Genomic DNA, 22,950 nt, shown 5'->3' with positions numbered 1-22,950 from the left:
AAAAAAAAGAGGAAAAAAGGTAACGGTCCATTGCTTGGCCGTCTCTTAACAAAAAAACGAAACAAAAACAACTTCAGAAGAAAGAAAAGTGATAAAATCTTAAAAACTAAAACGAACACCGTGAGCTGCTGCAACAGGCAGCCACTGAAACAGCGCCAAATTATAATTACTGGTCTTTTGTCAGGCAATTTTTCACTACTTCTTACAGTTCAATACATTGCAATTGTTTGTTGTGATTATGACATATCAGTGTGATAATAAATGAAAAAATATTCAGAAAACGTCCCATGACAATAGTCCTACATAAATACTCAACGAGTAAAAGGAACATTCTTGGTGTTAAATTAATACTTTGAAATTAGCTCTGAATAAAATACGTTGGACATGTGATACTAGTGGGATCCCCATTGACTTGCATCCCTCTAGTTGGAGATGAAGGTTCTTACTATTTGCTGTGGTGTGATGCAGTATGGATAGTCTGCAGCGTTGCCCTCATGTGGTATAATGAAGACAGAGAACAGTTTTTTGTTTTCAGCCGTTGGATAAAGTGTCCCTTTCACATCGACAGTCTCATCTTCATCACTTGTAATTATTTCCTCTCTCTGTAGGTCCCATAAATTATATGAATTAGTGATTGCATGTTAAACGAACACATGATCATGCATCTTATTGGTAATAAAACTTTGTACCATGTGTATGTGTTCCTTTTTCAAGCACTTACAAACTGGCTGCTAAGAGATGAGCTTTTTCCATCAGAGCTGGGAGTGTGGCTGCAATTCCAAGTGGGTGGGGAATCAGTCCTGTCCACCACTTCATTACCATCAGCATCCTTCAGAGGAAATGCATCCCCACAAGCCACCACCACGTCAAGCAGCTTCATGTCCCCCTGCATCAGATTGTAGCTCTCCCAGTCCATGAGGATATCTAACAAGCACACATAGGTGACAAATTAAAGAAACAACCTGAATAAATTAGTGGAGAAACATAACAAATGCAGATGATTCCATATAGATGATTCAAGAGGAGTATTAGCTACATGATTAGCTACATGAAGCAATTAACATCATGTCGCATGGAATGTATAGAAATGCTGAACAGGTCCAGTTGACCTTGATTTTGCTCAACTTAGTAATGTTTCAATAGGAACAGTGACTAAAGTGCAGTCATCAAAAAGACAGACGTAAATTGTGTTGGCCCTATATATATTTTTAAAATATATTATATAAAATATATATTTTAAAAGTAATCTGTTCTAATTTTATTTTATCAATTCATAATTTGACAATCTAAAGACAATGTTTCTGAAATAAACCCTTCAATCCTGCCTATTCTGTTTGTGTTGGAATGTGAAGAGTTAAATGAAAAAATCCCCTTTACTCTGTGATGGTGGTCCAGCTATGAATTTACATGACAGTCAAATTGACCAATCATATCTTCCCTCTAAATGGGTGGGCTTTGTTATTCATAGTTTTCACATGAAGTCACGTTCCAAATGGCACGCCCCCTTGGAGGGCAAAAAAGACTTTCCGCTGCCCGCCACCCATTATAAAGTCATACATTTTCTTTGAGTCTGTTGCTTTTGTGTTGACAAAATGCCGGATAGTTGTTGTTCTATTGGATGCAGTAATCGAAGAGGAAACAAGCCTGGCCTGTGTTTCTTTAGAATTTTGTCCGATAAAGAAAACCCAGAGAGGAGGATATTGTGGATTTGTACCATTAAACCTAATGTTACCTCTGTCTCCGGGGAGGCCAAACAATGCCAGCCATCCAAATATACACATATTTGCAGCTAACACTTTGTCAAGCTCAAGTAAAGTTAAACACAAGAATATACAGGTATATTAATTATGGTATTTTTTGCCATAAAACACATCTTTATGTAATCGGTTTGACATAGTTAGGGTTACAACTACAAAAGCTAACCCTGTTGTGTATTGAGGCGACCAACTGCAGTGGTCGTAGTGAGTTAAGGTTAGCTAGTTAGCTAAAAAGTTGGGTTGTTGTGTTAGACACAACTAAACTCAAAATGCATTTGGAAATATAGCTGCAAGCAGCAATGGGGTGGCCAAGCAGGTCAGATGACCCAGAAGAAACTTTCGACATCCTCAGAGGAGTGTTCCGAGTACACGCAGCAAGTTTGGCGTGAATCCATCAAAGATTTGCTGAGATACAACACAACTTTCTGTTTGGCGGCTCTGCTGCCGATTTCAATTGGCTGTACCGGACAAACGGTTTCGAAAATCTGAAATAATTTTGATAGTTTGTCTGAGGATTGCATTGACTATAGCTTGTAGCTTGACTACAGGTAGCTAGCGACTGCGGTGTACCTGGTCTCGCTAAACAGAGAACCAGAGACATGACAAGCTCGTCGGCTTTGGCTGGATTCGAACCTCTGACGTTGCCGTTGCCAGGACACCAACTTATCCTAGTTAGCGATTCTCAGTGCTGCAAATCACAGTTCAGTTACTGGGTAAAAATATAAGCAGTTTTTCCTGTGGCAAGCGGTTGTCCGATTTGGCCCAAATTTAAACAGCTGTAATTCAGTCCTATTTTGACATGTCAAGGTTATTGTGGTCTGAAGATAATCTGTCCCAAATTTGGTGAATATTTGATACATTTTGTAGGAGGATTAGGACAAAAACGTTTTATTAATTCATTCAAAATGGTGGCATCAATTCGGCTGGTATCACAAGTTAACATGTGTCAGACACGGGATCGCCCCCCTAGAGGTTAGAGGACACATATCTACAAAGCACAATAAATCTGACTCTTCTTGAGTATAGATCCCCTGAGAATGAAACATTATCATTACCATTATACTGTTAGCTACTGGTATACTGTATAAAAAAATACTGTATAAAAAAAGTAAGCAGTTTCTCCTGTGGGAAGCGTTGTCAGATTTGACCCAAGTATAAAAAGCTGTAATTCCGTCCTATTTTGACATGTCAAGGTGATTGTGGTCTGAAAATGATTTGATTACATGTCCATGAAAATAGGAGCAACGGCGAACGAGGAGTTTGTTTTTATGAAAATTCCAAATGGCCGACGCCCAAAATGGCGGACACGGGACAGTGTAATATATTTTGACTTAGTATGCCACGTAGAATCAGAAGAGACCAAACTTGTGATTTATGACAAATGAAGCATAGCGCAAGTTCAGTCAGGCAAGACCTCTCCCTGCGCTCGGGCAACTTCAACAATGTTTCACTACCAACCTCCCCCCACTAAGAACGCTCTTCTTCCCTCTTTCCTATATCGGTTTGATCATCGCTCTCGTCTATCAATCAACGCTGTCAAAGAATCACATGATCGTGCCTTTAAATAAGATTCTCTCCCCGTGTAGTTCCTCCAGGCTATCAAGTGCGCGACCCTCCACCTCCCCGTCGCCACCCAGTTCCTGTCTCCGTCTTCGACTCGTTGGTCGTCGGCCGCCGCCACCAGTGTCTGGACTCCGTGGGGGATTCTTCTCGGGTTGTCGGGCAGGCGCCCTCTGAGCTATGATTCCCCTCGGGGTCTAAGCTCCAAAACATTGTTGTACATTCACCATTCTGTAATAAACATCACTCTCCTCGTACCTGGTCTCTCCTGATTGAAATCTGTTCAGAAGTTATGATGCAAGAAATCCGATGCGCTGGCTAGATGTAGCATCACTATATCTACAAAGCACAATAAATCTGACTCTTCATGAGTATAAATCCCCTGGGAATGAAACATTATCGTGACCATTATGATTATACTGCTCGACAGCTACTGTCGCATACCTGGCTTCACTAAACAGATAAACCAGTATCATGACATGCTTGAGACTTTGGCTGGATTCAAACCTACGACCTTGCACTTCAAAGGAGCATCTTATCCCAGTGAGCCATTTTCAGCGCTGGGAATTGCTGTGTACAGTTACTGTATACAAAAAGTACGCCGTTTCTCCTGTGGCACGCGTGGTCAGATTTGGCCCAAGTTTAAACAGCTGTAATTCAGTCCTATTTTGACATGTCAAGGTGATTGTGGTCTGAAGATAATCTGTGCCAAATCTGGTGAATATTGGATACATTGTGTAGGAGTAGGGAAAAAGGTTTAATTCATTCATTCAAAATGGCGGCCTCATCAATTCGTCTGGTATCATGCGTTAACATGCGTCAGACACGGGATCTCCTAAGATATCACGAGACATAGGAATCACTTAAATACGACAAACAAATCAACAGTTATTGGTCAAAACACAATTGCCTATTGTAGCGCCCCCTAGAACTCAAATGACCCTACCTTTTTCGGACCTCTTAATAACAGGGTCATGAATCCATACACCAAGTTTGGAGTCAATGCATCAAAGATTCACTAAGATATGACCTCCATTCCCTTTTTCCAGATCAGTTGCTGAATTTGATTGGCTGTAACTAACAAACGGTTGCGAAAATCAAAGCTCCAGGGGATAACTTTTGTGAAGCTTGGTCTGAAGATCATCTGTGGCAATTTTGAAGAAAATTATACAAGAATTGTAGGAGGAGTAGCAAAAAAACGTTTCTCCTGAACATTCAAAATGTTGGAGAATCTATATGACTGGGTATGACGTCATAGAGTGAATTGAACTTGTCTTGATCCAGGGAATCCAATGATACCTCATTTTGGAAAATGCGGCAAATGGTTCAAAAGTAACGTGTGTAAACACACCTTCAACTTTGACCCATTGGTGGCGCTAGATGGTTCGAATGGGAGACATGAAACTTACTGAAATTGATGAGGGGACTGGTCCCAAAGAGTGTGCCAAGTTTCACAACTTCTGACAATACGGTTCTAGGGGTTGCCTCAGACTCCCATGGCAGAAGAAGATGTGTAATAATAATAATAAATATAGCTGCAAGCAGCAATGGCGGATTCCTCCTTACATTGCGAACCATTGAAAAATGTATATTCTTCACAAATTGTCACTGTATAGAAACATCCATGCTGTAGACTTACCAATGGGATACCAAATCTGAAATGCAATACCATCAAGATCCACAAGGGCTTTTATTTCAAGCCAAGGAGTGAAGGGAGGGGGCTTGGTGAGCCTACCCATTCCAGAAAGCCTGTATCTTTGTGTATCAGGGCGTGGCCTGTAGCATCACTTATGGGTGATATTGGGCCATTTGTGGTGTGGTAGTTACTCTTGGCCTATACTATCAATGTTTCAGGATTTTGAGAACTTTTTACCATTGCATACAAAATCGGAAATGCAATACCATCAAGATCCACATGGGCCTTTTCTAAAGACCAAGCAATGAGTGGGGGCTTGGTCAGCCCACAATTGGCTGAAATGTTGTGTATGCGTCTCGCCAAGCTTGCGTGTGTGTCAAGGGACAGGCTGAGTGTGTGAGAATGTGGAGCGCGCGCGCTGAGGAGCAGGGGAGACATTTCATTGGAAATTTCCTTAACAATTAGGCAAGCATGCATTTTTCAAATATTCACCAAAATTCAACTTTTCATCTTACAGTCAACTTTGTGTAAAGCATTATTTTAGCATTAGAAATAAATTAGATTTCCTTTATTTCAATCATTTTTTAAGATATTAATTTGCCTTCTCACATGGGAACATGATGTAGTGTCTTTCACGTGACACACCAAGTTTGGTGTTGATATTTCAAAGATGTGCTGAGATTTGATCCAACTTCCTGTTTGGTTGCTTTGTTGACGATTTTGATTGGCTGTACCGGACAAACGGTTTTGAAATTCAAAAATCTGTTGAAGAATTCAGTGAGGGTTGCTCTGACGATGATACCTGTCAATTCTGGGGAAGATTGGACAAAAATTGTAGGAGAAGTAGCGAAAAAACGTGTTTCCTAAATCTTTATTGTACAAAAAAATCCAATATGGCGGCCGTTATAGGTTGTTGAGGCTTTTTTGTTCCTCATGAGAAATAAGGCATATCTAATGAATTTCAGAATTTTGGGACAAATGGGATGCAAATGGCATCACTTTGTAAATGGACAATTGGGGCTTGGCCGTAGCGCCACCTATGGATAATGGTGCGTCATTTAAAATGCATTAGCATCAAGATCCACAAGGGCCTTCACTTCAAACCAAGGAATGAGTGGGGGCTTGGTCAGCCCACAATTGCCTGAAATGTTGTGTATGTGTCTCGCCAAGCCCGCGCGTGTGTCAAGGGAAAGGCTGAGTGTGTGAGAATGTGGAGCACGCGCGCGCTGAAGAGCAGGGGAGACATTTCATTGGAAATTTCGTTAGCAATTAGCCAAGCATGCATGTTTCAAATATTCACCACAAATCGACTTTTCATGTTACAGTCAACTTTTCCTCAGATTTGTGTACTAAACATTCTCAAGAGTCTTCATATGAACTTGTGATTGAATCAAAGTATCAGTTTTTGACCGGCGGATGTGTAAAGCATTATTTTAGCGTTAGCAATAAATTCGATTTGCTTTATATCAACCATTTTTGGAGATATGAAATAGCCTTTGCACATGGTAACATGTTGTAGTATTTTCCTTGTGACATACCAAGTTACGTGTTGATATCTCAAAGATTTGCTGAGATTTGACCCAACTTCCTGTTTGGTTGCTTTTTTGCTGATTTTGATTGGCTGTGCCGGACAAACGGTTTAGAAAATCAAAGCGCCATGGGATAAATTTTGTGAGGCCTGGTCTGAAGATCATCTCTGGTCATTTTGAAGAAGATATGACAAAAATTGTAGGAGGAGTAGGCTTTCAAAGGTTTTTGATACAACTGGAAATTGACTCCCATGGAACTAGAATTATAATAACTAGAGAGGGTACAATTTCTGGGGAAATTGTAGGGTGTGCTTGCTTGCGTCGGTTGCACAGGGGTCCGTTTTTTAATTACATTTTTACATGCATAGGGCCTACTCATTATTTATAAAGATTACAGAGATTTAAAAGCATCTTTTTTTTGCTGCTCATTTACAACTCAAAATACGAGTTAAGTGTAGAATGAAATATGATGTCTTCTCATTTCCCCATGCAAGAGGCAGCCTCATAGCTGAATCAACGAATACATTTGGCAGACCGGTGTAAAAATTGACCTAATCTCTATGACTTAAACGTCCTTTTAAGTTTTCCCTTCTCGTGATATTTTCAGGCATTTAGCCTACTCATATTGCATTCATTCATGAATAAAGAACCCCCTTTGAAGATTATTCTACGACGTTACCGGCAGTAGAAGATGGAATCGCGATTCAAACATTACCATCTGCTAACTGAAAAAATGCCCCCAAAAACGTAAATAAGCTTGACATTTATTTAGTGGAAAATCGCTCATTCATAAAAAGCTCACTGGTAGCGATCATTGTCAGTAACAACGCCAAATGCGATATAGCCCTGTGTGGAGAAGCTGCCCCGGTAAATTCTACTACAGTACAGTACTAGACTACTGCTGTGTTCGTCTTGGTAGTGATTGCGTTGGTTGAATTCGATTGAACGTTCCGTTGTACGGTTTAGGCTGACATTAATTATTTTCATGAACAGATTCAGGTTAGTAGTCAGATAGTTTCACCTATTGAAAGACTTTTGATTTAAGTAAGGGGAGTGCCGAACATGTTCTGTCGCCGTTTGACTTCCTAAACAGCTGTGTACTGTAGATGTTTTTGTAGTGTGTCTCACATAAGCTACAGCGTTGCAGTGAGCAACACTGGTTTGAAACCACAGGTAATGATAATTTCACCAACAAATCGTTTACTTGTAATGTCATAATAAATCCTACAACGAAAATGTATTTGTGAGGAATGTTTATTTTAAGATTGAAAACAGATGCATCATAGACCACTGTAGTATGTGTTGCCCGGGCAACAGAGGCTAATGTCATGCTAATGCTTCAGTGAAATAGTAGACTACCGTTTCCGAAAGTAGATGTGGGCCTACTTCCTTAATAATATCAGCTAATATTGTACATTACATTTCACAATTGTGTTTCACATCACAAAGTAAAATGAGTGAATAGTTATCACCCTGGCCTCTTTGCTTGTGGCGTTTCTGCAGCTGCCTTGCAGTAAAGCTATAGTTAGCCTAGCTATCCCCCAAGTTAACAGATGCGAAACAAATGTTCTGCTACAGGTAGTCACGCGTGTTTTCGTGACGTTAGTGACATAGTGACGTTAGTAACGTCAGTGACTGTGGCTAGCAAATTAGCCACCGTTAGCTTCACTTTTCGCCACAAAAACTTAACTTGAGCCTAAACCATGCAACGGAACGTAAATAAAAATACAAGCAACTCAATCGCTACCAAGACGAAACTTTTGACACCTAGTTTGTCTATGTAGGCCAAATATTGACAAAGATTCAGGGGGGCAAAAATAAATAATAATAATTAATATATATGTGAGAGAACAAAGGTTGAGCACATCCCAATAAAACTAACAAATAGGATTCCTCCTTACGGAGGAATCCTATTAATAAAACTAACAATAACAATAGGTTTCCTCCTTACGGAGGAATCCTAATAAAACTAACAATAACAAAAAGAAAATTCCTTTTTGAAAGAAGCACTGGTAACCACGGAGTTGACACGACAGCAGAAGACTAAAGGTAAATGTCTTTTTTACTTTACTTCAGGGTTTTTCCTGGGTCAAAATGGGTCTTCAGTGCTCCAAAAGAAAAAAAAGGGTATATATATATTCTTTTTTTTCTTCTTTCTAATCAATGTATTTATTCCCAGGTGTTTTGCATTTAATGTAATAGTCTAATGTAATATTGCACATATTTTCGTCCTATTTCCCCTAAAGCAATAAAGTTTGGCTACTTAAAGACACATTACACTCAAAGTATGCTCTAAATGGCATAAATGCTGCCAATTAATAATTGACGTAACAACTTCTTGTAAATGGTCAGTAGCCTAGCCTATCGATTAAGGTAGGCCACTCTGAAGCATGTACACTGCCTGCTTCATTTGATATAGATAAGTATTCTGTAGCAAATAATAACAATAAACCCACTTTTTATTAATTAAAACTATTTCAGCATAATAATGCACCTAAAATATAAACCTGAGCAAGGGCATCAATCGCTATCGAATCAACAGACAATTTAGCTAGCAGGGGAAGAATACAAACAACGAAAATCACCAGTTAACTTGATTTACATTTGCAAGAACTATAGACTTATACAATAACAGGCTTAAATGAACTGACAACATAAGTTATACGACTTACAGTTCTCAAGGACGCACACACAATCTCAACTGCGGTGTGAAGCGCGTGTCCGTGCAATTCTCCGACATGCACTCTAACAATCACTGCTGATAGACTTCCTAAAATTTTGTACAGCCTGATTTCTGATACCGTGGCGGAAGAAATGTAGCCATAGAGGAAACACTGCACTATATATTATCATTCCAGGTTAAGAATACCAATGGAGGCTGCGTTGGAAATCGTAAATCAATCTTTTGTCAGCATTTTGAGTGGAAATTTCATTTGCATTTTTACAGGTGTATTCGTGCACGTCGGGCTGCCCTCGCAGCGGAATGACAGTTTACTGGCCGCTCTGTCCATTTGAGCACCTCACAGTTGCGTATTGATCAGACAAGAAGACATGCTTATCAACTCAATTACTATTTATCAAAACAGAACGAGGGTTCGGCTGTAGCCTAGGTTGCCAGTTCGATTCCCGGTCATGCCAACTGACGTTGTGTCCTTGGGCAAGGCACTTCACCCTACTTGCCTTGGGGGGAATGTCCCTGTACTTACTGTAAGTCGCTCTGGATAAGAGCGTCTGCTAAATGACTAAATGTAAATGTAATGTACTGGAAACATACTATTGAGAACATATTCGCTGACATGCATTGCACGCGTGATGAACACAGCTTTGTTTTTTGTTTTTCATCGCAGACTTTTTTTTTGCCTTTGGCGCTCGGGATTTGTCATTGGCGCTCGGGAAAACGGCTTTGGCGCGCGCCAAAATGTTCTCTATGCAGGAAAAACCCTGTACTTGAGTTCGCAAATATAAAAAAGTAAATACCCTGGGATTTTTACTTGACGATGAGAGGCTCGTTGTCTATAGGTTGTGACTGTCATGCTGGTGTGCTGAATGGGAACCGTTATGTGAGTGTAGCTAACATCAGAGCCATAATGAGGCTCTGGCTAATATTTACTAGCTTGCACTGACAACCTTCAGTTGGTAGCTAACGTCGTTAGCTAATGTAAGCTACTTGCTAGTAACTAGCTAGCTAAGGTAGCTAATGTTAACGATTCAAGTTAGCTAGCTAGTCAACCTGGATAATTTAATATGTAAAATTGGTTAGCATTTTGTATTCGCTATTGAAACATGGAGAGTGAGAGAAAGTGAAGACCTGGATAGTAACAGCTTGCGTTTTCTAACGATGAAGTCTATTTTAAGCACTTACTCTTTTGTCATAGCTTAATTTTGCATGTGGTGTTGGCTAGTTTGCGCCCTTTCGTATTACCATAGAGCAAGTGCAACGCTAGTGGTGTAAATCAGTTTTTCCCCCATCCTTTTTCTCTTGCAGCACAATATAGGCTATGTATTATAGGAAAAAATCTCACAGCAAACCAGCATGACATTTTATTTCTGTGTATTGAGTTGTTTTGTTGTGTAGTGCCTTTTAAGTTGAGCTATTTTAGAGAGTTTTTTCCCCCACAGATAAGGCACAATGGAATCGGGACAGAGCAATCGCATGTGAACTTGAATGCATAGGAATACTGTAATTGGTCATTGTATTGTCTGTTCCTCACCTGTATAATTTTATTTTTCTGTTCAGTGCTACAAGAGAGTGATGGGCCTTGAAAGGTAAGTTTCATTACTCAAATACGGCACTATCTATAAATATAATCTTACATTTTGACCCGTGCTATATGGTTTGATTAGTTAGCAAAACAAATGGTAAGTGGTAGGAGTGGTTTTGTGTTATTTTACTGTAGTGAATAATGACTAAAACCTTTTTATCTTTTCTTTATCAGCAAATGGAGGCTAACTTAAAAAAAATACTGGCATCGATCTACCTAGATGGCAGAGAGATCTGCAAGAAAGTTTACCACCTAAACAATGCTAGGGAATTAATCGATGAAAGCAAATCTCAAGATGGCTTACCTTCTGCAGTAGATTTAGATCGATTTCTCAAGTATAATGCAGACTTCAATGAGTTTATTGATACAGATCGCAACACAGACATCAAAGAACTGGATAAATTCCTGTTAATTTTCCGGTCGGGTTCTGAGCTAGCGGATGCAGAAATTTAACTGATATGTCCGGTAAGGCTGTGAGAATTAATGCAAGTAGTTGTTCCTAATTTTTCAAGTAATTGTGCAGTCCTGTTGATAATATTGTGTTTTAAAAGTTTGTTTGGGGATTTTAAACTGCACCGATGGCTCATACATTTTTGCTTTTGCTTGTGTTTTACTCCAGCCTGCTCCCCTGCCAAGACAGACACAATCTCTACCTGCCCAATCTCTACCTGCCCATGACAGGCTGGATGACAGTGGATTGGAGGCACTCAAATTACTAATTCAAACAAAATCTCCAAACACACTCACAGATGTGTTTGAAGTGGTTAGCATTAATGACCTCGCAGATGTCAGACCATTGATGTCAATTTTCAGGGGAGATATGGTTTACTTAAAGTCCAGGTATAAGATTGTGTAAGTTTAAATGAATATATTCTTATATTCATAAAAAGTATTGATTGATTATATGGAAATTTATTTATTACCATAATTGTAAAATAAATTAACATGTTGCTACATTTGGTGTATTGGGTGTATCATTATTATGAACATTTATTAACACATTTATTAACACACTAATGTGTCTATATAGGGACCACACATATTGTGTTAGATTTGACACAATTACTGTGTGAAAATCTTAACACATATCATGTGTGAGTGTTTTTAACACAGTAGGTGTGTTAAAAGTAACACAACATGTGTGGTCCCTATATAGACACATTAGTGTGTTGGGAATTGACACAACTTGTGTTGATATTAACACATCTGTTTTAAGAGTGTAGAAGATGGAATCGCGATTCAAACAGAACCATCTGCTAACTGAAAATATGCCCCCAAAAACGTAAATAAGCTTGACATTTATTTAGTGGAAAATCGCTCATTCATTAAAGCTCACTGGTAGCGATCATTGTCAGTAACAACGCAAAATGCGATATAGCCCTGTGTGGAGAAGCTTCCCCGGTAAATTGTACTACTACAGTACAGTACTAGACTACTGCTGTGTTCGTCTTGGTAGCGATTGCGTTGGTTGAATTCGATTTAACGTTTCGTTGTACGGTTTAGGATTAAATTAATTATTTTCATGAACAGATTGACAAAGTTTAGGCTGTGGCAATGAAGTTCAGGTTAGTAGTTAGATAGACTTTTGATTTAAGTAAGGGGAGTGCCGAACATGTTCTGTCGCCGTTTGACTTCCTACAGCTGTGTAGATGTTTTTGTAGTGTCTCGCGTAGGCTACAGCGTTGCAGTCAGCTACATTGGTTTGAAACCACAGGTAATGATAATTTCACCCACAAATTGTTTACTTTTAATCTAATGTCATAATAAATCCTACAACGAATATGTATTTGTGAGGAATGTTTATTTTAACGATTGAAAACAGATGCATCATAGACCACTGTAGTATGTGGTCTATGATGGCAACAGAGGCTAATGTCGTGATGCTAATACTTCAGTGAAATAGTAGACTACTGTTTCTGAAAGTAGATGTACTTCCTTAATAATATCAGCTTATATTGTACATTACACATCACAATTGTGTGTCATATCACAAAGTAAAATTTGTAAATAGTTATCACCCTGGACTCTTCGCTTGTGGCGTTTCTGCAGCTGCCCTGCAGTAAAGCAGTTAGCTTAGCTATCTCCCAGAAGTTAAAGATTATGTAAAGTAAATTCCATGTTTTGCTTCTAAGTACATTATATACGTGTGAAATGAGTTCCTGAAAGCATGTGCAAAGCGCTAAAACTTCACACTGAAATGTGGAGTTAAACCGAAGAACAGTTTCTCTTCGTTTTCAGATCAGGTTTTAATGGGCGGAGCCAAAAAATGCCTTATCTACGTCATTTCGCCCTATCTACGCCAGATCACTGAATGGCTCCTCCTGCTGTACTGTTATTGTAGCCTACATCAGCTAGCTAGCTAGCTTCAGGATGTCTCCCACCACCCACAACTGCATCTTCCCTGGATGCAAGAAATCCAGCTGCGCTGCAACGCCATTTAAGTTCCCTATTGATAATGAAAGGAAAAATAGGTGGATAGATTTTGTGAAGAGCCACGCTCATGGAAAGCTTCGGATAAACTCCAACAGCCTCTGCACTGACCATTTCACGGCGAACAGTTTTAACATGGACCAGAGACAGACGGGGTTCACCAACACACGGCTTCTCTTGCAGCGCGGAGCCGTACCGAGCATCGCCCCTCCGGCCGTTCATCCTCCGGTCGCACCTGGACCATCCACCACCGCCAGCAGTTCATCACTCAGTTCTGTGTGCTTGTTATAATTATACTAGATAACTTTTCCAGAGGTATCTCTGCTATGAGTTAGTGCAAACTGCTAAATTGATATTAGGCTACTCGGTGTAGAATAAAGGTATTTTGGTGAAATGGTAGCTAATGTGTTAGAAGTAGCCTAGTTGGAGAGCTCACTGTCTGCTGTCTCTGGTGTCCATTTTTACTGTTACAGCTCAGGGAAACATTTCATTTATATGCATCTGTATGTTTCACTCATTGAACAAATACATTCTAATTCTATACGGTTTTGTTCGGCTTGACATAGCGTCCATTATCTGGGTCGGAGGTAGGCACTAGGCAGCGAGGGGCGGAGCTTCAGCTCCTTCAGGCGACACGCCCCCCCCAGTCTCAAGCAGAGAAGACTGCTGATTTTTTCACGATTTCAAAGCCTAATTTAACATACTTGTCGGTGTTATTTTTTCATTCGAATTTGGATGGGTAGTTAATAACACATTATTCTGTGGTGTGGCGAACTTAAAACTCGTTTCCAGGTCCACTTTACAGGATCTTTAACGAGCTGCTAAACTAATGTTCTGTTAGAGGTAGTCACACGAGTTTTCGTGATGTTAGTGACGTAAGTGGCGTCATTGACTGTGGCTAGCAAGTTAGCCACCGTTAGCTTCACTTTCCGCCACAAAAACTTAATTTCTACTTGAACCGTGCAATGGAACGTAAATCCCAATAGAAACAACTCAATCGCTACCAAGACGAAACTTTTGACACCTAGGTTGTCTATGTAGGCCAAATATTGACTGAGTTTTAGGGGGGCAAAAAGAATAACTCGAAAGGCATTTCCTGCTGAAAATGCGTTGGAATGCTGAAAGATGAAATTATTTTTCTTAAATTGCAGAAAATACAGAAATGAGAAAATACCCGCAAGCTGAAATGAATGTTAAAAATGTGTGCGTCACACAAAAGAGACAGTGTGGAAACTGAACTGCATCATCTAACAACGCTAAGAGCTGAAATACAATGTGGGAAAAGCTGAAAGCTGAACTGTTAAACACAAGAAGTAGGCCTAGGCTAGCTAGTCATAAAAAGAATATTATAGTCTTAACAGCTGAGATTATAGTTGGGATAGTAATAGCAGTAGCAGATGTGTGCATTGAGTGCGTTTACTCGGCTTTCTTAGTAGGATTCAATGTGTTGATTGAATGAAACATACAGCAGTAGGGCCGATCAGGGGCGTCTTAATAGCACTTGAAGCCCCTGGGCTATGGACTTTTTTCTTTTCTTTGTTTGAGGCCCCCAGCCCGCTAATCGCACAATCGCACGAGTTGCTTGTATTTTTATTTACATTCCCTTGCGCGGTTTAGGCTGAAATTCAGTTTTTGAGGCAAAAAGTGCCTTGTGTCAACGAAGGGAACTCAGTACTAGCCTACGTCACAACGTTAGCAATGACGCATTGATACAACGTGCATTGCTGTTGCACAGCAAGTATCATATCTTGCCATGGTGTACTAGCAGCATTGTAATGTATTTAAACTCAAGCTTGTGTGGTGTGTTGCTGTCTTCACTGCCTAAACTTTATGTCAAAAGAAACGTTTTTAATTTCCGGCGCATTCAAACAATCCCCTCAGTGTAGTTTGGCTAGCAACAGGCTAGCTTGCTCGTAGCACAATTCAGCTTCTCCACGCAGGGCTCTAGACTGAGACCAAAAAGTCGCGTTTGGGGGCATATTTTCAGTTAGCAGATGGTACCGTTTGAATCGCTATTCCATCTGAAAAATACTGCCGGTGACAACGTAAGAATAGCTTGTCTCAAGGGGGTTCAGCTTGTTTCATATTAAATGGACCCATCTGCAACCGACGCAAGCAAGCACACCCTACAAATTGTGCCTTCTCTATTTTCTGTTACAGTTTGTTACATTTTGTTTAGATAAGGGGGAGGGGGGGGCCTCCCTCCACATACACCAGACACCAGATGCCACTGTAGAGCAGAGTAATTACACCGCGAATACAGATGTTTATCATCATTATTATTTTGTATTATTATTAACCCTTGTGTTATCTTCGGGTCATTCAGACCCATCAGTCATTGTGACCCACCGTCATATTGCGACAACTTTACCGCATACAAAAACAAAGTGAAGCATTATCTTTTAACCGTTGGTCTTTCTCAGACCCCCCACATTGCAAAGGTTAAAATAAAATTATTTTTATTTGTTTTTGTATTGGGTAAAATTGGGTAAACACAACGATGGTTCGTTATGAACCTTTGGGTCATGTGACCCGAAGGCAGCACAAGGGTTAAGAGGCCCCTGATTGGTCGAGGCCCCGGGCTTACGCCCAGGTAAGCCCGTGCATTAAGGCGCCACTGGGGCCGATACAGGAAGACACGGTGACACTTTGTTGCTGAAGGATGATGGTGCAAGTTTTGTCCGTGGAGCATACAACGATTAATAAAAAGAATCATGTAGACGCGCTTATTGAGTAATCGCATAACTAATTACACATGTAAACTGAGTAATTGTATGGCATAAACCGACAATTGCTAGTAATCGGGTTTCTCATGGTCAAGTAAACACACTCAGTGGCGTAGTAGAATAAAAACAGTTCCATTAGCAATAGTAGTAAAAGATATATTAGCAGCACCTGCAGAGTCACCTCTTGTAAATTGTATTAGGTTGAAATACTATCAAACTCTGTCTTGTGACTCCACTAATCAGCTAATACCATTCACCTGCGTGAGACTGAGTGGTGCGTGTCTGTCGTTGCCACGGTGATGGTGCAGCTATGATTGCTAACGCGCTGAGGGCAGAGAATAACAGAAATGTAGCTAGAATCCACACCTCAAACAAGTTAACCTAGACGCAAAACTATACGTCCAATCCAAAAAATAAGGATATTTTCCGAGACCCAAGACTCTGCCGAAACCAGAGATGTCCTTTATATTTCTGTGCCAGAAATACGACTCTACCGGCAGTTTCAAAATCTTGTTGGGTGTGGCACAAGGGCACAACCTTTGTTCTCTCACATATATATTATTGGGTGTGCTTTGCATTCGGCAAGGGCACAACCTTTGTTCTCTCACATATATATTATTATTATTTTTTTTATTTCCTTTTGCCCCCCTAAAACTCAGTCAATATTTAGCCTACATAGACAACGTAGGTGTCAAAAGTTTCGTCTTGGTAGCGATTGAGTTGCTTCTATTGGAATTTACGTTCCGTTGCATGGTTTAGGCTCAAGTTAAGTTTTTGTGGCGAAAAGTGAAGCTAACGGTGGCTAATTTGCTAGCCACAGTCACTGACGTTACTAACGTCACTACGTCACTAACGTCACAAAAACACGCGTGACTACCTTTGGCAGAACATTTGTTTCGCATCTGTTAACTTGGGGGATAGCTAGGCTAACTATAGCTTTACTGCAAGGCAGCTGCAGAAACGCCACAAGCAAAGAGGCCAGGGTGATAACTATTTACTCATTTTACTTTGTGATAGGACACACAATTGTGATGTGTAATGTACAATATAAGATGATATTATTAAGGAAGTACATCTACTTTCGGAAACAGTAGTCTACTATGTCACTGAAGTATTAGCATCATGACATTATAGCCTGTGTTGCCCGGGCAACACATACTACAGTGGTCTATGATGTATCTGTTTTCAATCGTTAAAATACACATTCCTCACATATACATTTTTGTTGTAGGATTTATTCTGACATTAGTAAACGATTTGTTGGTGGAATTACCATTACCTGTGGTTTCAAACCAGTGTAGCTCACTGCAACGCTGTAGCTTACGCGAGACACACTACAAAAACATCTACAGTACACAGCTGTTTAGGAAGTCAAACGGCGACAGAAAATGTTCGGCACTCCCCTTACTTAAATCAAAAGTCTATCTAACTACTAACCTGAACTTCATTGCCACAGCCTAAACGTTGTCAATCTGTTCATGAAAATAATTAATTTCAGCCTAAACCGTACAACGGAACGTTGAATCCAATTCAACCAACGCAATCGCTACCAAGACGAACACAGCAGTAGTCTACTAGTACTGTACCGTAGTAGTACAATTTACCGGGGCAGCTTCTCCACACAGGGCTATATCGCATTTTGCGTTGTTACTGACAATGATCGCTACCAGTGAGCTTTTTATGAATGAGCGATTTTCCACTAAATAAATGTCAAGCTTATTTACGTTTTTGGGGGCATATTTTCAGTTAGCAGATGGTACTGTTTGAATCGCGATTCCATCTTCTACTGCCGGGTAACGTCGTAGAATAATCTTCAAAGGGGGTTCTTTATTAATGAATGAATGCAATGAGTAGGCTACATGCCTGAAAATATCACGAGAAGGGAAAAACTTAAAATGACGTTTAAGTCATATTGATTAGGTCAATTTTTACACCGGTCTGCCAAATTTATTTGTTTTGATTCAACGATGAGGCTACCTCTTGCAGGGGAAATGAGAAGACATCTATTTCATTCTACACTTCACTCGTATTTTCAGTTGTAAATGAGCAGCAAAAAAAATGCTTTTAAATCTATTTAATCTTTATAAATAATAACTATGCATTTTCATATAAAATATACAGAAATCAGTTGTAAAAATGTCATTCAAAAACGGACCCCTGTGCAACCGACCCAAGCAAGCACACCCTACAATTTCCCCAGAAATTGTACCCTCTCTAGTTCTTTTTGCTTTCTCTGACGATTTTGTCACCAGATTTGCATTGGTCTCTATGGGGCAAGAGTTGGACTTTGTCTAGCTTTCGTGGGGCTCTGAACAAATGTGTACGTCTGTTGGATTCAACAGACAACTGTCTACGACCAGCACAAAATTAGCTATCTATTGATCCAAAAATGAAGCATGAAGAGCAAACATTGTGGCAATGCTGGCAAACTAGAAATATTTTTTCAACGACATCCGAAGCTGCCCTCCACTCTAAGCGTTTCAGTCTGCACTCTAGGGTTTCACGTACACACCCATGTAAATCTCAGAAACGTCTTGAAAAAGTCATGAAACATAATCAGTGATATTTTAAAAAGTTGAATAGATATCAAAAAGCTGAATTATTTAAAAATAGTTTAGGGTTTTGTCAACATTTTAAAGTTTAAATGGTGGCTCTAGCTGAAAGATTGAGGAAGAAGAAGGATTTGGAAGTTGAAGAAGTTTAAAGAAGTTTGAGAGGATTTGAAAGAAAACTCCATTGGAAACCCATGTTAAAAATATTATGAATATTGATTTATATTAATTCAAGCATAAGAGGTACAAAGCTGAAAGTCATAGCACCCATGGCCTGAAACTGCTGAATTTTTTGATAGCTGAACGGTTTTAATAGCTGAAGATTTGAAGGCGCTGAAAGATGCCACAGAAGAAATAGAAGATACATAATAATAATAAAAATAAGTTGAATAAAGATTCAAAGAACAATACTTGGAATGCTGAAGCAGCATTCCAACAATAATAAATATAGCTGCAAGCAGCAATGAGGTGGCCAAGCAGTCGAATGACCCATAAAACATGTTAGACATCCTCAGAAGAGGGTTACGAGTACACGCAACAAGTTTGGTGTGAATCCATCAAAGATTTGCTGAGATACGACCCAACTTCCTGTTTGCTGGCTTAACAGCACATTTTGATTGGCAAACGGTTTTGAAAATCCAAAAAACATATGATGGCTTTTGTGAGGCTTGGTCTGAAGATGATCTCTGCCAAATTTGGTGAAGATTGGAAAACATTTGTAGGAGGAGTACAGAAAAAACGTTTTTTCAGTAATTCAAAATGGCGGCCACATCAATTCGGCTGTTATCACAAGTTATCATGTGTCACACACGGGATGTCCCAAGATATCATGAGACAACGGAATCACTTCATAAAGGCAAACAAATCAACAGTTATTGGCCAAAACACATTTTTGCATCCTGCGGCCACGCCCAGTGATCACATGACACCAAATAGTTTGGACATCCTCAGATGAGGGTTCCGAGTCATCATACCAAGTTTGGTGTTGATTTCTCAAGGATTGGTTGAGATATGACCCAACTTCCTGTTTGATGTCTTTGCTGCCGATTTTGATTGGCTGTACCGGACAAACGGTTTTGAAAATAAAAAATCCTTTCGATTTTTTTTTGTGAGAGTTGCTGTGACGATGATGTGTGCCAATTCTGGGGAAGATTTGATAAAAATTGAAGGAGGAGAAGTGAAAAAAACTTTTTCCTTAAAATTCAAAATGGCGGAAAATCTATATAACCGGAAATTGACGTCATAGGGTGTGTTGAACTCGTCTTGATCCAGGGAATCCAACGGTACCTAATTTTTGAAAATCGGTAATACGTTTCAAAAGTTACGTGTGTAAACACAAGTCCAACTTTGACCCGTTGGTGGCGCTATAGTGCTCGAATGGGAGACATGAAAATAAAGAGGGGACTGTGCTTAATGAGTGTGCCAAATTTCACGACTTTTTATCATATGGTTCTAGGGGCTGCCATAGACTCCAATGGGAGAAGTGTAATAATAATAAGAAAAGGTACACTTAAGTGGCTTGGCCGCTTCGAGGCTTGGCCACCAATAATAAAGAGAAACAGGAAAAATATGAAGAAATTGAATAAAGATTCAAAGAACAATACTTGGAATGCTGAAGCAGCATTCCAACAATAAAAAAAAACAGGAAAACAATAGTGAGAATGCTTAACAGCATTCTCACAATAATAAATATATATGTGAGAGAACAAAGGTTGCGCCCTTGCCGAAGGCAAAGCACACCCAACTAGAGAGGGTACAATTTCTGGTGAAATTGTAGGGTGTGCATGCTTGCGTCGGTTGCACAGGGGGATCTGTCTTAAACATCCTGCTTACAGAATGTTAATTCATATCACTCTGCTGACAAATATGGTCCCCACTGTAGTTACAGTATAACACTGTGTTCCTATTAGACACAAGATTGTTGCAGGACTGTTCTACATGCCTGAGCAGGTTTCTTGAAGCCTATTCAGGTATCCTGCATGTCAAAAAACAACAACAAGTTACATTTACATTTAGTCATTTAGCAGATGCTCTTATCCAGCGCGTACAGGGACATTCCCCCCGAGGCAAGTAGGGTGAAGTGCCTTGCCCAAGGACACAACGTCATTTGGCACAGCCGGGAATCGAATCGGTAACCTTCAGATTACTAGCCCGACTCCCTAACCGCTCAGCCACCTGACTCTTATTCCCTTTCGCGTGGCTGCTGTTTTAGTAAGACGTGAATGATATTCGCCCAAGTCATCATACTGACTGGTTTTGTTATTTTCACTTTACATTTACACACAGTTTAGTGCAGTGTAATTGTTTGCCGTGATAATTAAATGCTAGTGTGATAATAAATGAACAAATCATACAAACTGTCATGATACATTATTTTGATGCAGGAATTTCTTTTAAAATAGTATCTGCTGGTGCACATGTCATGCACTAAACTACATGAGAATATGATACGTGTTTGCAGTGGACGGATAGCCCCCCCCCCCCCGTTGAAATGGACGAATGACTCGAAAAAAGATTTGTTCATTTTACTGAACGAGATTCAAAGAACCGAATCAGTAAAATTATCCGAACTTCCCATCACTAGGACGTTCGTTTGTTCGTTATCTGTCGCTTGTCCGGGGGTCGGGTCGCGGGGGCAGCAACCTAAGCAGGGAGGCCCAGACTTCCCTCTCCCCGGCCACTTCCACCAGCTCTTCCTCGGGGACCCCGAGGCGTTCCCAGGCCAGCCGAGAGACATAGTCCCTCCAGTGTGTCCTGGGTCTTCCCCGGGGCCTCTTCCCAGTGGGACGTGCCCAGAACACCTCACCAGGGGGCGTCCAGGAGGCATCCTGATCAGATGCCCGAGCCACCTCAGCTGGCTCCTCTCAACGCGGAGGAGCAGCGGTTCTACTCTGAGCCCCTCCCGGATGACCGAGCTTCTCAACCTATCTCTAAGGGAGAGCCCGGACACCCTGCGGAGAAAGCTCATTTCGGCCGCTTGTATTCGCGAGCCTGTCGATGTCGATCTCGCGCTACATTCTTCCCTCACTCGTGAACAAGACCCCGAGATACTTGAACTCCTCCGCTTGGGTCAAGATCTGCTCCCCGACCCGGAGATTGCACTCCACCCTTTTCCGGTCGACAACCATGGCCTCAGATTTTGAGGTGCTGATTCGCATCCCAGCCGCTTCGCATTCGGTTGCGAACAGCTCCAGTGAGAGCTGAAGGTTGTGGCCCGATGAAGCCAACAGGACCACATCATCTGCAAAAAGCAGCGACCCAATCCTGAGGTCACCAAACCGGACCCCTCAACGCCCTGGCTGCGCATAGAAATTCTGTCCATATAAGTTATGAACAGAATCGGTGACAAAGGGCAGCCCTGGCGGAGTCCAACCCTCACCGGGAACAAGTTCGACTTACTACCGGCAATGCGGTCCAAACTCTGGCACCGGTCGTACAGGGACCGGACATCCCCGATCAGGGAAATCGGTACCCCGTACTCTCAGAGCACCCCCCACATGAGCCCCCGAGGGACACGTTCGAACGCCTTTTCCAAATCCACAAAACATGTGTATACTGGTTGGGCGAACTCCCATGTACCCTCCAGGACTCTGCCGAGGGTATAGAGCTGGTCCACGGCCAGGACGAAAACAACATTGCTCCTCCTGAATCTGAGGTTCGACAATCCGATGGACCCTCCTCTCCAGGACCCCTGAATAGACTTTCCCAGGGAGGCTGAGGAGTGTGATCCCCCTAAAGTTGGAGCACACCCTCTGGTCCCCCTTTTTAAAGAGGGGAACCACCACCCCGGTCTGCCAGTCCAGAGGCACTGTCCCCGATGTCCACGCGATGTTGCAGAGTCGTGTCAACCAAGACAGCCCTACAACATCCAGAGCCTTAAGGAACTCCGGGCGGACCTCATCCATCCCAGGGGCCCTGCCACCGCGGAGCTTTTCAACCACCTCTGCAACCTCAGCCCCAGAGATAGAAGGGCCCCCCCGATGTCCCCAGACTCTGCCTGCACGTCGGAAAGAGTGTTGGTGGAATTAAGGAGGTCTTCAAAGTATTCCTTCCACCGATCCAGGACGTTCCCCATCGAGGTCAGCAGCGCACCATCCCCACCATATACAGTGTTGACAGTGCACTGCTTCCCCCTCCTGAGTCGCCGGATGGTGGTCCAGAACCTATTCGAAATCATTCGGAAGTCATTCTCCATGGCCTCGCCGAACTCCTCCCATGCCCGGGTTTTTGCCTCCGTGACCGCCAAAGCCGCGTTCCGCTTGGCCTGCCGGTACACATCAGCTGCCTCTGGAGTCCTACCAGCCAATAAAGTCCGATAGGCCTCCTTCTTCAGCTTGACGGCATGCCTCACCTCTGGAGTCCACCACCGGGTGCGAGGGTTACCGCCGCGACATGCACCGACCGCCTTGCGGCCGCAGCTCCGGTCTGCCGCTTCAACAATGGAGGCCCGGAACATGGCCCATTCGGACTCAATGTCCCCGGCCCCCCCCGAGACATG

General features: G+C 41.4%; 1 protein-coding gene across 6 annotated transcripts in view; it reads right to left on the bottom strand.

Moving 5' to 3' along the window:
* dlec1 (DLEC1 cilia and flagella associated protein) overlaps window positions 1–22,950 on the bottom strand; it is a 206,508-nt gene that overhangs the window by 60,196 nt on the left and 123,362 nt on the right. For all 6 annotated transcript variants that reach the window (XR_009932247.1, XM_062479022.1, XM_062479023.1 and 3 more), the window contains exons 29-30: window positions 722–924; window positions 447–602 (exon numbers count right to left, since the gene is read on the bottom strand). Coding sequence is in view for 5 of the 6 variants with exons in the window: in XM_062479022.1 (XP_062335006.1) it covers window positions 447–602; window positions 722–924 (359 nt within the window). In the remaining variant the exon portion in view is untranslated. The remainder of the gene's footprint in view (window positions 1–446; window positions 603–721; window positions 925–22,950) is intronic.

This window comes from Osmerus eperlanus, chromosome 15, assembly GCF_963692335.1.
Source record: "Osmerus eperlanus chromosome 15, fOsmEpe2.1, whole genome shotgun sequence".
NCBI classification, from domain to species: domain Eukaryota; kingdom Metazoa; phylum Chordata; class Actinopteri; order Osmeriformes; family Osmeridae; genus Osmerus; species Osmerus eperlanus.
Note: the sequence above shows the minus strand (reverse complement) of the source record. Positions and strands in the feature narration are given on the sequence as shown.